The 15331-nt window shown below is 45.7% G+C and overlaps 1 protein-coding gene across 2 annotated transcripts in view; it reads left to right on the top strand.

The window, feature by feature from the left end:
• The window catches only part of LOC137626485 (HEAT repeat-containing protein 5B), a 95547-nt gene that overhangs the window by 70459 nt on the left and 9757 nt on the right, over positions 1 to 15331 (top strand). For both annotated transcript variants that reach the window (XM_068357507.1, XM_068357508.1), the window contains exons 30-32: positions 12502 to 12614; positions 13089 to 13263; positions 13637 to 13873. In XM_068357507.1, coding sequence (XP_068213608.1) covers positions 12502 to 12614; positions 13089 to 13263; positions 13637 to 13873 — 525 coding nt within the window. The remainder of the gene's footprint in view (positions 1 to 12501; positions 12615 to 13088; positions 13264 to 13636; positions 13874 to 15331) is intronic.

Raw genomic sequence — 15331 nt, 5'->3', positions numbered from 1 at the left:
CAGAAAATCAAAAGTGATAAGTGATTAGCGCAAAGTGTGTCAGTGTTGTGCGTGAGGGTACTTCTGTGCGTGCCAGTCGTCCTCCCAGTCCGGGACCTCTTGCAAGCTCCCAAGCCCAGGGGAGAAGCAATGTCGAAGGGCAAAAGGGTTCGGCAGGCCTTGATCGGCGCACAGAAGTATCCTCGGTGGTTGCGGGCGTGTCTTACAGAGACCGTCACTCCCACCCGCAGACGATTGAGCCCTTATTTTGCTCGTCTGCAGAAGAAATTTCGGGGAGAAAACGCTGGACTCAGGTTTCAAGACCTCTTAAACGTAAAGTCCAGACCTCTAGAGTTCAACAACCCGGATGCAGTCATTGGGTTAGCTCTGACTCTCCGCAGTCATCAGGTGACTGCACACCTCCTAAGAGAGGTAAGGCATCTTCTGTTAAGGCTTTGCCTCAACAGACCTTATCGTCTGTTGATCCCAAGATGACTTTGCTGCAGTCCATGCAGTCGCAGCTTGCGGTCTTAATGCGTGAGTTTCAGGCTGAGAAGGTTACACCTCCTCCTGCGAGCGCTCCGCCTCACCGGAGTCCAGTCTGCCAGGCGTACGAAGTTGAGGTTCCTCAAGCTACGCTACCTTACCGCGTTCGGAGTTGCCAGTTACCAGCGTTGTGCAGCAACCTCAACCTTCCTTAAGGCAACCTCAACAATGGGAGCAGGAGTCTTATGCCTTGAGGCAAGATTTTCTTGCAGTTAGACCATCTTCGAGGCAACAACCTCTTGAGGTACGACAACCTCTACCATCCTTGAGGCAGCCACCTCAGCTCTCGCAGCTGCTACCTCAACTTTCCTCAAGGCGAGAGCCTCAACTCTTGAGGCTAGCTCCTCAGGAACCTCAACTCGTGAGACAGGAACTGCGTTCTGTGCAGCCGCTACCTCAACTCTCGCAGCTCACACCTCAAGAACCTCAGTGAGTCAAGAGCCTCTCTCTGCGCAGCCACCTCAACCCTTGAGGCAAGCGCAACTCTTGAGGCAGGAACCTCATGCTATGAGTCAGCCACCTCAACGCATGCATCTGCCACTTTCTCCTCAACTTGAGCCTCTTCCCATTCAACTTTGAAATAACAAATGACAATAATAACACCTCATTACTTTCATAACTTGCATTTGTAATCATATACATGTATGCCTACACAAACATTATGATAATGGAGGTTATTCGTATTACTTATAAAAAAATATATATGTATTCCTTGCAATATATTTTTAACAAAATCGCAAAATATGGCAAAAATATCTTCAAAACAAAAATGAATCATGAGTTATGAATGTAATGTAAATATTATGTTGATATTAAAACCCCATGCAAGCATGCATGAAGTAATGCAGTGTTGCCAACAGGGCGAGTTTCCCTTTCCTGAGGTGAAGTAGATTATAGTACGTATATTTAGTGCAGCTTAATTCTACGATTATCATGCCGGCTATCAAATTCATCAACAAAACAGTCTAAATCAATTCCCTCGGCACGTGCACTTTCAATGGACAGTAATGCGATATTACTCAATCTAGCACTGGTCATGGAATTTCTGAGAAATGTTACACGCCATGCAACATGCTCTGCTTACCTTACAGCATGCTCTACATACAACATGCTCTGCATACAGCATGCTCTGCATACAGCATGCTCTGCATACCTTACCGCATGCTTCTCAGTCACACATCTTTGGTTGTTGCCAACTCACTAGACTGTCAAGCAGTTTCATAACGTTGCCTTCTAGTCTGCTGCTTTTGCACCAGTGAAACCCTCACTGAGAGAACTTAGCTTTTCTCGGATATGGTCCCTGTAGATGAGAAAGTGCTTTTCTCCCTCCTTCTGATATTCCCTTGAGGACTCTGTCATTTGGAGAGGAGCCTTTAGCTGCGTAGCCTCCTATGGACTTTTATTTAAGCATAACATGCTTCCAGGGAAGGTAATGGTTCCACTTCAGTCGCTAACCCCGTCTGTTACCACACCTGCTCCCATAGACCTTGAGCTGTGTTGCAAGACATGCAGTCCAAGCTTAGTCCTTGTTAGAGGATTTTTTGTTTACGGAGTCAGTGTGTCACTGGGAAGACGTTCAACAACCAGCAGAAGTGACTTGTTGTGACGCAGTGCGGCAACCTCAGCAACCCGATAAGGAGTTGTCTGTACGACCCAGACAGTCTAGACAGCTTCGGGTTGTCACTGTACTTCCTCGCTTCCCCATGGTTGACAGTTCACAGACTGTGCAGCAGTACCATGATCTTGTGTCCGGCTCCGTCAGACGACTGGCTTTTAAGAGCTCCCACAAGTCGTCGCTGTCTGGAGATTCTCAGATGGACTATGGATCTGACCAAGGAACTGGGCCTCCTGGTCAATTTTGAGGAGTCTCAGCTCGTCCCATCCCAGACCATTGTCTACCTGGGTATGGATCTTCAGAGTCGAGCTTTTCGGGCTTTTCCGTCGGCCCCAAGGATCTTCCAAGCCCTAGAATGCATCCAGAGCATGCTGAGAAGGAACCGATGCTCAGTCAGGTAGTGGATGAGTCTAACAGGGACACTTTCATCGCTGGCCCTGTTCATCGTGTTAGGGAGACTCCACCTCCCCCCCCTTCAGTATCATCTAGCTGCTCACTGGATAAAGGACATGACGCTAGAGACGGTCTCAGTTCCTGTTTCCGAAGAGAGGAGGTCTTCTCTCGCGTGGTGTAAGAACAGCTTTCTTCTCAAGGAAGTCTACCTTTGGCTGTTCAGAAACCCGACCGCCGTCTCCTCTCGGACGCATCAGACACGGGCTGGGGTGCGACTTTGGACGGACAGGAATGCTCGGGAACATGGAATCAGGAGCAAAGGACACTTCACATCAATTGCAAGGAGTTGTTGGCGGTTCTTCTGGCCTTGATAAACTTCAAGTCCCTCCAGCTTAACAAGGTGGTGGAGGTGGACTCTGACAACACCACAGCCCTGGCTTACATCTTCAAGCAGGGAGGGACTCTTTCGTGGAAGTTGTTCTAGATCGCAAGGGACCTCCTCATCTGGTCAAAAGATCGAAAGCTCACGCTGGTAACGAGGTTCATTCAGGGTGGTATGAATGTCATGGCAGATCGCCTCAGCCGGAAGGGTGAGGTCATCCCCACAGAGTGGACCCTTCACAAGAATGTTTGCAGCAGACTTTGGACCCTGTGGGGTCAGCCAACCATAGATCTGTTCGCTACCTCGATAACCTAGAGACTCCTGTTGTATTGTTCTCCGATTCCAGACCCAGCAGCAGTTCACGTGGATGCTTTTCTGCTGAATTGGTCCCATCTCGACCTGTATGCATTCCCGCCGTTCAAGATTGTCAACAGGGTACTTCAGAAGTTCTCCTCTCGCAAAGGGACACGGCTGACGTTGGTTGGCTCCGCTCTGGCCCGCGAGAGAATGGTTCATAGAGGTACTGCAATGGCTGGTCGACATTCCCAGGACTCTTCCTCTAGGAGTGAACCTTCTACGTCAACCTCACGTAAAGAAGGTACACCCAAACCTCCACGCTCTTCGTCTGACTGCCTTCAGACTTTCGAAAGACTCAAGAGCTAGGGGCTTTTCGAAGGAGGCAGCCAGAGCGATTGCCAGAGCAAGGAGAACATCCACTCTCAGAATCTATCAGTCTAGAGGGGAAGTCTTCCGTAGCTGGTACAAGACCAATGCAGTTTCCTCAACCAGTACCACTGTAACCCAGATTGCTGACTTCCTGTTACATCTAAGGAAAGTAAGATCCCTTTCAGCTCCTACGATCAAGGGTTACAGAAGTATGTTGGCAGCGGTTTTCCGTCACAGAGGCTTGGATCTTTCCACCAACAAAGATCTACAGGACCTCCCTAGGTCTTTTGAGACCTCAAAGGAACGTCGGTTGTCCACTCCAGGCTGGAATCTAGACGTGGTCCTAAGGTTCCTTATGTCATCAAGATTTGAACCTCTCCAATCAGCCTCTTTTTAGGACCTCACATTAAAAACTCTTTTCCTCGTGTGCTTGACAACAGCTAAAAGAGTAAGTGAGATCCACGCCTTCAGCAGGATCATTGTTTTCACATCTGAAACGGCTACATGTTCCTTGCAGCTCGGTTTTTGCTAAACGAGCTTCCTTCACGTCCTTGGCCTAAGTCGTTCGAGATCCCAAGCCTGTCCAACTTGGTGGGGAATGAACTGGAGAGAGTACTTTGCCCAGTTAGAGCTCTTAGGTACTATCTAAAAAGGTCTTAACCTTTACGAGGACAATCAGAAGCCTTATGGTGTGCTATCAAGAAACCTTCTTTTCCAAGGTCTAAGAACTCAGTTTCTTACTATTCAGGCTTCTGATTAGGGAAGCACATTCTCATCTGAAGGAAGAAGACCTTGCTTTGCTGAAGGTAAGGACACATGAAGTGGGAGCTGTGGCTACTTCAGTGGCCTTCAAACAGAACCGTTCTCTGCAGAGTGTTATGGATGCAACCTATTGGAGAAGCAAGTCAGTGTTCGCATCATTCTATCTCAAAGATGTCCAGTCTCTTTACGAGTACTGCTACACCCTGGGACCATTCGTAGCAACGAATGCAGTAGTAGGCGGGGGCTCAGCCACTACATTCCCATAATCCCATAACCTTTTAACCTTTCTCTTGAATACTTTTTATGGGTTGTACGGTCGGCTAAGAAGCCTTCCACATCCTTGTTGATTTGGCGGGTGGTCAATTCTTTCTTGAGAAGCGCCGAGGTTAAAGGTTGTGATGAGGTCCTTTAGTATGGGTTGCAGCCCTTGATACTTCAGCACCTTAGAGTTGTTCAGCCTCCTAAGAGGAACGCTGCGCTCAGTAAGGAAGACGAACTTATTTAAGGCAGAGTAATGGCTTAAGTCGACTTCCTTACCAGGTACTTATAATTTCATTGTTATTTTGAATAACTGATAATATGAAATACGGGATACTTAGCTTCTTGATATACATGTACACTGGTTTTCACCCACCTCCCTGGGTGTGAATCAGCTACATGATTATCGGGTAAGATTAATATTGAAAAATGTTATTTTCATTAGTAAAATAAATTTTTGAATATACTTACCCGATAATCATGATTTAATTGACCCACCCTTCCTCCCCATAGAACCAGTGGACCGAGGAAAAATTGAGGTGGTGTCAACAAGAAGTACTGCAGTACCGGGCCACAGGTGGCGCTTGTGAGTACACCCCCCTCTTGTATAGCGATCGCTGGCGTATCCCTTCCGTAGAATTCTGTCGGGCAACGGAGTTGACAGCTACATGATTATCGGGTAAGTATATTCAAAAATTTATTTTACTAATGAAAATAACATTTTTAGTTTACTGTATATTTAACTTATCTGATTTGATGTTACTGTTTTTAGAATGATTGTTAATTTTCTCTCATTGCTTATTCATCTCCTTATTTCATTTCCTCACTGGGCTATTTTACCCTGTTGGAGTCCTTGGACTTTATAGCATCTTGCTTTTTCAATATTAAACTTACCCGATAATCATGTAGCTGTCAACTCCGTTGCCCGACAGAATTCTATGGAGGGATACGCCAGCTATCACAATACTAGAAGGGGGTGTATTTACCAGCGCCACCTGTGGCCAGGTACTCAAGTACTTCTTGTTGACACCTCCTCAATTATTCCTCTGTCGTGCTTCCGGCAAGACGTTCTGGGATACGCTTATGTTCTTGGAGTATTTTCACGACTTTGGTGAAGTATTTCTCTTTGATTTCGGCTGTCGCTTTACTGGAAACTTCTATATTAGCTTAGTTAGCTTTTGGAATTAATTTGATTAATTTTGGTGACGAGAGAGTATGAACTCTCGTTCACTTTTCAATGGCCGACCCTTCCCTTAGACGGAAGTGTTGGTGTCTAAGAGAGTATAGACTCTCTTTCTTAATTTTGCTTAACAAAAGTTATAGATTTATTTTATATCTCTCCGCCTCTTATAGGCCTCTTCGATTAACTTCCTTTTATTATAAACTCATTAAAATTAATTTTTATATTTGTTTATATTCGACCTTCCTAATAGTAGGCGGTCTTTTACCGAAGTTAATAAACTTTGAGCCCGTCATTTCGGTTTTACCTGTTAACATATTATGCTATTTCCGCCACAGAGTTTGAAAGATTTTCTTTGACAGTCTCGTACTGTTTTCAAAGCTGAACTAACGTTTTGTTTTGTCTCTGCAGTTGTTGACGTTCAGAACGTTCAACTTGCACTCTATCGTTACGATAGAGAAAGAATGTTCACGGTTTCACGTTGCAGTAAGAGTAACCGTGTCTAGCGTTTTGTTTATTCTTTCTTAACTTAATGGTTTTGATCCTAATAAAGGAACTTTTCAGTTTTTTTTTTTTTTTCCTTTAACAATAATATGTTTTAACGATATATATGATTGGGCTCTTCTCTCAGGTTCTAAGTCAAGAGAGAGAGAGAGAGAAGAGAGAGATAGAGACGGAGGGAGAAAGAGGATAAACGTTTCATTCAAGCCTGCCAGGCGTACGAGTAACGTCGTTATCGTTTTTTGCTCTTCTCCCTAGTCTCTTTAGGGGAAGAAACTAAACGTTTCTAGAGTGATCTAGTGTTTAGTCTCTTTCCAACCACTGAATTATCTTTCGTTAGATTTTTCTGTTACATTGTATTCTGTTTTCGCAATTACTAACTTTGAGAAAGGATAGAATTGCGTATTTCAGGTACAAACCACTTAAAGTTTCGAGTTCAGTGAAATAAGTGCAAACAGAAATCAAAGTGATAAGTGATTAGTGCGTGAGGGTACTTATGTGCGCGCCAGTCGTCCTCCCAGTCCGGGACCTCTTGCAAGCTCCCAAGCCCAGGGGAGAAGCAATGTCGAAGGGCATAAGGGTTCAGCAGGCCTTGATCGGCGCACAGAAGTATTCTCGGTGGTTGTGGGCGTGTCTTACCGAGACCGTCACTCCCACCCGCAGACGATTGAGCCCTTATTTTGCTCGTCTGCAGAAGAGATTAGGGGAGAAAATAAAGGCAGAGTAACGCTGGTCTCAGGTCTCAAGACTTCTTAAACGTTAAGTCCAGACCTATGCCAGACGTACGAAGTTAAAGTTCACAACCCGAATGCAGTCATTGGGTTAGCTCTGACTCTCCTCAGTCATCAGTTGATTACACTCCGCCTAAGAGGAGTAAGGTTCTGCCACAACAGATCTCTGCTGTTAAGGCTTTACCTCAGCAGAACTTAGTGTCTGCCGACCCCAAGTTAACTCTACTGCAGTCCATACAGTCACAACTTTCGGTCTTGATGCGTGAGTGTCGGGCTGAGAGTGTTGCACCTCCTCCTCCGCCTACACTCCCTCCACCTGTTCTCGCTCCGCCTGTGCTCGCCCAGCCTGCACCTGCTCCGCCTGTGCTCGCCCAGCCTGCACCTGCTCCGCCTGGTCGCAGCACCATCTGCCAGGCGTACGATGTTGTGAACTCTACTACAGTCCATGCAAGCACAGCTTTCGGACTTGATGAGTGAGTGTCGGGCTGAGAGTGTTGCTCCTCCGCCTCCGCCTACACTCCCTCCTCCTACACTCGCTCCGCCTGATCACAGTACCATCTGCCAGGCGTACGATGTTGTGGACTCTACTACAGTCCATGCAAGCACAGCTTTCGGACTTGATGAGTGAGTGTCGGGCTGAGAGTGTTGCTCCTCCGCCTCCGCCTACACTCCCTCCTCCTACACTCGCTCCGCCTGATCACAGTACCATCTGCCAGGCGTATGATGTTGTGGACTCTACTACAGTCCATGCAAGCACAGCTTTCGGACTTGATGCGTGAGTGTCGGGCTGAGAGTGTTGTTCCTCCGCCTCCGCCTACACTCCCTCCACCTACACTCGCTCCGCCTGATCGCAGTACCACCTGCCAGCAGTTCCACCTGCCAGGCGTACGATGTTGAGACACGTGCTGAGTTTGCTGTTCCCTGTGGTGTTCAGCCTCCGCCTTTCTTAAGGCAACCTTTACATTGGGATCAGGAGGATTATACCTCTCTTCCTCCGCCTCCACTTGCTGCTCCACCAGTGATGCAACACTCGGTTGAGGTACAACAACCTCTCCCGTCCATGAGTCAGTTTCCTCAGCTCTTGCTGCAGCGAGCTCAACCCTCCATAAGGCAAGCACCACAACACCTTAGCCTTGCGCCTCAGGAGCCTCAGCTTGCGAGACATTTACCTTGTTCTGCGCAGCCTCTTCCTCATCGCGCTCCGCTCACACCACAGGAACTGGAACTTGCTAATCCGCTTCCGCCAACCGCTCAGCAAGCGCAACCCTTGGGTTCAACCACTCATGCTAGGAGTCAGCCTCCTCCACCCATGCGCCTTCCTTCTGCTTGTCTTTTATTCAGCCTTTGCAGACTGAGCCTCAGGTGTTCCCTCATCGGAGTCTTGAAGAGGAAACCACACTATTGTTGTTCCAGCTCGTTCTGACTCTGCTGTTCAGCATACCATGGTGTAAACCCCATGCAAGCATGCATAAAGCACTCTAGCACTGGTCATGGAATTTCTGAGAAATGTTAAACGCCATGCACACGCTCTGCTTTCCTTTCAGCAGGCTCTGCTTACTACATGCTCAGCATTCAGCATGCTCTGCATTCAGCATGCTCTGCATACAACATGCTCTGCATACAGCATGCTCTGCATTCAGCATGCTCTGCATACAACATGCTCTACATAACAGCATACTCTGCATACATCATGCTCTGCATACCTTACCGCATGCTTCTCAACACATCTTGGGTTGTTGCCAACTCACTAGACTGTCAAGCAGTTTCATAACGTTGCCTTCTAGTCTGCTGCTTTGCACCAGTGAACCCTCACTCAGAGAACTTAGCTTTTCTAGGATAAGGTCCCTGTAGATGAGAAAGTTCTTTTCTCCCTCCTTCTGATATTCCCTTGAGGACTCTGTCATTTGGAGGGAGCCTTTAGCTGCATAACCTCTTATGGACTTTTATTTAAGCATAACATGCTTACAGGGAAGGTAATGGTTACACTTCAGCCGCTAATCCCGTCTGTTACCACACCTGCTCCCATAGACCTTGAGCTGTGTTGCATGACATGCAGTCCAAGCTTAGTCCTTGTTAGAGGATTTTTTGTTTACGGAGTCAATGTGTCACGGGGAAGACGTTCAACAACCAACAGAAGGGACTTGTTGTGACGCAGTGCGGCAACCTCAGCAACCCGTTAAGGAGTTGTCTGTACGACCCAGACAGTCTAGACAGATTCGGGTTGTCACTGTACTTCCTCGCTTGCCCATGATTGACAGTTTACAGACTGTGCAGCAGTATCATGATCTTGTGTCCGGCTCCGTCAGACGACTGGCTTTTAAGAGCTCCCTCAAGTCGTCGCTGTCTGGAGATTTTCAAATGGACTATGGATCTGACCAAGGAACTGGGCCTCCTGGTCAATTTTGAGGAGTCTCAGCTCGTTCCATCCCAGACCATTGTCTCCTTGGGTATGGATCTTCAGAGTCGAGCTTTTCGGACTTGTCCGTCGGCCCCAAGGATCTTCCAAGCCCTAGAATGCATCCAGAGCATGCTGAGAAGGAACCGATGCTTAGTCAGGCAGTGGATGAGTCTAACAGGGACACTTTCATCGCTGGCCCTGTTCATCGAGTTAGGGAGACTCCACCTCCGCCCCCTTCAGTATCATCTAGCTGCTCACTGGATAAAGGACATGACGCTAGAGACGGGCTCAGTTCCTGTTTCCGAAGAGATGAGGTCTACTCTTACGTGGTGGAAGAACAGCATTCTTCTCAAGGAAGGTCTACCTTTGGCTGTTCAGACCTCCGACCACCGTCTCTTCTCGGACGCATCGGACACGGGCTGGGGTGCGACACTGGACGGACAGGAATGCTCGGGAACATGGAATCAGGAGCAAAGGACACTTCACATCTTTTGCAAGGAGTTGTTGGCAGTTCATTTGGCCTTGATAAACTTCAAGTCCCTCCAGCTTAACAAGGTGGTGGAGGTGAACTCCGACTACACCACAGCCTTGGCTTACATCTCCAAGCAGGGAGGGACTCATTCGAGGAAGTTGTTCGAGATCGCAAGGGACCTCCTCATTTGGTCAAAAGATCGAAAGCTCACGCTGGTAACGAGGCTCATTCAGGGCGATATGAATGTCATGGCAGATCGCCTCAGCCGGAAGGGTCAGGTCTTCCCCACAGAGTGGACCCTTCACAAGAATGTTTGCAGCAGACTTTGGGCCCTGTGGGGTCAGCCAACCATAGATCTATTCGCTACCTCGATGACCAAGAGGCTCCTCTTGTATTGTTCTCCGATTCCAGACCCAGCAGCAGTTCGCGTGGATGCCTTTCTGCTGGATTGGTCCCATCTCAACCTGTATGCATTCCCGCCGTTCAAGATTGTCAACAGGGTACTTCAGAAGTTCGCCTCTCACAAAGGGACACGGCTGACGTTGGTTGCTCCCCTCTGGCCCGCGAGAGAATGGTTCACTGAGGTACTGCAATGGCTGGTCGACGTTCCCAGGACTCTTCCTCCTAGAGTGGACCTTCTGCGTCAACCTCACGTAAAGAAGGTACACCCAACCTCCACGCTCTTCGTCTGACTGCCTTCTGACTATCGAAAGACTCTCAAGAGCTAGAGGCTTTTCGAAGGAGGCAGCCAGAGCGATTGCCAGAGCAAGGACGACATCCACTCTCAGAGTCTATCAGTCTTAATGGGAAGTCTTCCGAAGCTGGTGCAAGGCCAATGCAGTTTTCCTCAACCAGTACCAATGTAACCCAGATTGCTGACTTCCTGTTACATCTAAGGAACGTAAGATCCCTATCAGCTCCTACGATCAAGGGTTACAGAAGTTTGTTGGCAGCGGTTTTCCGCCACAGAGGCTTGGATCTTTCCTCCAACAAAGATCTACAGGACCTCCTTAGGTCTTTTGAGACCTCAAAGGAACGTCGGTTGTCCACTCCAGGCTGGAATCTAGACGTGGTCCTAGGTTCCTAATGTCATCAGGATTTGAACCGCTCCAATCAGCCTCTTTTAAGGACCTCACATTAAAAACTCTTTTCCTCGTGTGCTTAGCAACAGGTAAAAGAGTAAGTGAGATCCACGCCTTCAGCAGGAACATAGGTGTCACATCTGAAACGGCTACATGTTCCTTGCAGCTCGGTTTTTTGGCTAAAAACGAGCTTCCTTCCCGTCCTTGGTCTAAGTCGTTCGAGATCCCAAGCCTGTCCAACATGGTGGGGAACGAACTGGAGAGAGTACTTTGCCCAGTTAGAGCTCTTAAGTACTATCTAAGAAGGTCAAAACCATTACGAGGACAATCAGAAGCCTTATGGTGTGCTATCAAGAAGCCTTCTCTACCAATGTCTAAGAACTCAGTTTCTTACTACATCAGGCTTCTGATTAGAGAAGCAAATTCTCATCTGAAGGAAGAAGACCTTGCTTTGCTGAAGGTAAGGACACATGAAGTGAGAGCTGTGGCTACTTCAGTGGCCTTCAAACAGAACCGTTCTCTGCAGAGTGTTATGGATGCAACCTATTGGAGAAACAAGTCAGTGTTCGCATCATTCTATCTCAAAGATGTCCAGTCTCTTTACGAGTACTGCTACACCCTGGGTCCATTCGTAGCAACGAATGCAGTAGTAGGCGAGGGCTCAGCCACTACATTCCCATAATCCCATAACTTTTTAACCTTTCTCTTGAATACTTTTTATGGGTTGTACGGTCGGCTAAGAAGCCTTCCACATCCTTGTTGATTTGGCGGGTGGTCAATTCTTTCTTGAGAAGCGCCAAGGTTAAAGGTTGTGATGAGGTCCTTTAGTATGGGTTGCAGCCCTGTATACTTTAGCACCTTTGAGTTGATTCAGCCTCCCAAGAGGAACGCTGCGCTCAGTAAGGAAGACGATCTTATTAAAGGCAGAGTAACGGTTCAAGTCGACTTCCTTACCAGGTACTTATTATTTCATTGTTATTGTGGATAACTGATTATATGAAATATGGGATACTTAGCTATCCTTTAATCTTGTACACTGGTTTTCACCCACCCCCCTGGGTGTGAATCAGCTACATGATTATCGGGTAAGTTTAATATTGAAAAATGTTATTTTTATTAATAAAATAAATTTTTGAATATACTTACCCGATAATCATGATTTAATCGACCCTCCCTTCCTCCCCATAGAGAACCAGTGGACCGAGGAATAATTGAGGAGGTGTCAACAAGAAGTACTTGAGTACCTGGCCACAGGTGGCGCTGGTAAATACACCCCCTTCTAGTATTGTGATAGCTGGCGTATCCCTCCATAGAATTCTGTCGGGCAACGGAGTTGACAGCTACATGATTATCGGGTAAGTATATTCAAAAATTTATTTTATTAATAAAAATAACATTTTCCAACTAGGGTTGTAGCTTGGCTAGTAATAATAATAATAATAATGAAGAAGAGACACGTACATTGTAGTAACCCTCAGTATTTGGTAGTTTTTAACTGTACAGTTATGCTGAGAAAGAACCTCCCCTTTTTTTCAGATGAAAAGCCAGCCAACCAGGAATGCGAAGGATGTGAGGCCGACCTCCTGGGCGAAGGCAAGGAGTCTGGTGAAATCAACACAGCTCAATCCTTAGTATTTACTTCTTTGCAGGTAAGAATGAGTTCAAGTAAGATTTAAATTCAGTTCAGTTACGTTAGAGAGAGACAAAACTCATTGAATTGAATAAAAGTACTTTCTTTGTTTTTTCAGTTATCATAGATTCAAACTTAAATGTAGTTTTTATCGAGTTTATATTAATAGATTATATGAAGCTGAGATTTTTGTTAATCTTAAGTCCATGAAAACAATATCCCTTCTCGTTAAGAGCAACGAATAATTCTACCTTACAAGTTGCTTATACCAGTTAAATGTGTACAATATTTCATAATCTTGTATGAATCAACAGCCGAACTCGGTTGAGTCCCTTGTCAGGCTGGAAGGAACATAGAGAGGAGACATCCCCTTTTTTGTTTCATTTATTTGATGTTGGCTACCCCCCAAAATTGGGGGAAATGCCTTGGTATATATATGATGTATGAATCGGTAAAGCATCGGTTTTTAAATGAATTTGATATATTTTTTCAGGTATGCCTCTGTACCCTGGTTCGACACAAGCCTCGTCTAGCCCCTCAGGTAGTAGCGTCCGCTCCATCCTTGCTGGCTCCTCCTCGTCACCACGCGAAGATGAATCAGATCGAATCTCTCCTGTCGTCGACTGTTACGCTGTTGACCTCCCTGCCTAACCTGTGCTCGCCAGCTGGTAAGATATGTACAATACTAGTTTTTAAGTACTGTATTAGATTCTTAAATTTATCTGTGTTGTTGGCTATATTTATCCAATTATAAAATGTTGAGTCCCTTGTTAGGCTGGGAGGAACGTAGAGAGTAGAGGTCCCCTTTTTTGTTTTTGTTTCTTTGTTGATGTCGGCTACCCCCCAAAATTGGGGGAGGTGCCTTGGTATATGTATGTATGTATAAAATGATAAATTTGTTTGTCAGTGAACTTCACATGAACTCTTTACAGCAGTATATAAAATCAAATATTCATTTCCTGCTGTGGTCAAAAAGGATTCCAGCACTGTCATCATCTAAATGTCTTTCCTTGATCAAGAAAATATGTCTTTTATTTTCAGGCGGAGTTGCAATCTTACCAACAGTCCTATATCTAATTACCGGGGTTTTGCGAGAATGCGGAAGCAGGTTGCGGCCGTCTCGCGTTTCGGACGGCAACCCGGGTCCGATGACCATCGTTCTGGACGCCCTGGCGACGATCGCACGTCACCCGTACGCCAGAGACCCGAGGTCGAAGGACCAGTGGTGTAATTTACTTCAATCTGCTTTGGCAAATATTATCGACCTGAGCAAAACTTGTAAGTCACGTAGTACTCTACTGTATTTATATATCTATATAAGCAGTACCAGTTGAACCTTGTTGAGTCCCTCGTCAGGCTGGGAGGAGCGTAGAGAGGAAAGGGCCCCCTTTTTTTTATTTGTTTGATGTCGGCTACCCCCCAAAATTGGGGCAAGTGCCTTGATATTTAGATAGATAGATGTAAGCTTTTGAAATTATGTATATTTGCAGAGGGAATCAGAAAATGAACTGTCCTTCATTGGTGTCTCAAACATATTTGAGTTATTAGTATTGCGTGCTCGAGGAAGAGCTTCGCCCGTGGTACACTGTAGTTTGGACCATAGCATTTGCGTCATCCTTCTGATTGGCTGCATTTCTTTCAGCCATTTGTTTTTTGTAGATCTTTGAACTCTGTCCATCTTGCTATCTATCTATCCCAAACTTTTCCCCTCTGTATTTCACTGTTTATTTCTAAAATAGCCCTCTGATAGCCTCTCATTCTGATCCATCGTGCTGGTTAGATAACAGTACTCATGAATAAGTTGTCCACACACTCAACCAAGTCTCAGCAATCTACTCCCTCACAAAGAAGTCCCTATATAAAATATTGATCCTTCCCAAATTATTAACACTTTTTACCAGTTCTGAGACCCATTTTTGGTAAACTTTCATAAAGACTCACTAGTAACATCTTGTTAACAACCAAACAATCATAGGCTTCTCATTGGAGATATTAACCCTTTTACCCCCAAAGGACGTACTGGTACGTTTCACAAAACTCATCCCTTTACCCCCATGGACGTACCGGTACGTACTTGCAAAAAACTCCTATTTACATTTTTTTCCATAATTTTGATAATTTTTTGAGAAACTTCAGGCATTTTCCAAGAGAATGAGACCAACCTGACCTCTCTATGATGAAAATTAAGGCTGTTAGAGCAATTTAAAAAAAATATACTGCAAAATGTGCTGGGAAAAAAATAACCCCCTAGGGGTTAAGGGTTGGAAATTTCCAAATAGCCTGGGGGTAAAAGGTTTAACAACCAAACAGTCATAGGCTTCTCATTGGAGATATTAATAGAGTAATGAAGATTTTTCCCAGGCATAGGATAGTCACCAATCCACTCAACACTTGCTAGATTTATAGCCTTGGAAGATATTTATTGCCAAAGGGCCACTAGAGGGAAAATTCACAGTAAAGATCAAGGTTCAGAAACATAGGTGAAATAGAAAGTTAAAAATCAATACACAACAAGGGTTACTTTGGTAATGCCTATGTTGCAATGCGCGAGGTGCGCTAATGCCACTACTCATTTTCTCAATTATTCAATTGGCTTTTTCTTATCAGCTTGATGCATCCCATGTTCTAGTAACCCACCACTGGTAACCAATTTAATAAGAAGATCCCTTTTATATTTTCCTTTGCATGGTGTTTAACCCTTTTACCCCCAGGCTCTTTGGAAATTTCCAACCCTTA

This window comes from Palaemon carinicauda, chromosome 34 (genome assembly GCF_036898095.1).
Source record: "Palaemon carinicauda isolate YSFRI2023 chromosome 34, ASM3689809v2, whole genome shotgun sequence".
Classification (NCBI taxonomy): domain Eukaryota; kingdom Metazoa; phylum Arthropoda; class Malacostraca; order Decapoda; family Palaemonidae; genus Palaemon; species Palaemon carinicauda.
The sequence above is the reverse complement of the archived record's forward strand: the minus strand, read 5'-3'. Positions and strand labels throughout refer to the sequence as shown.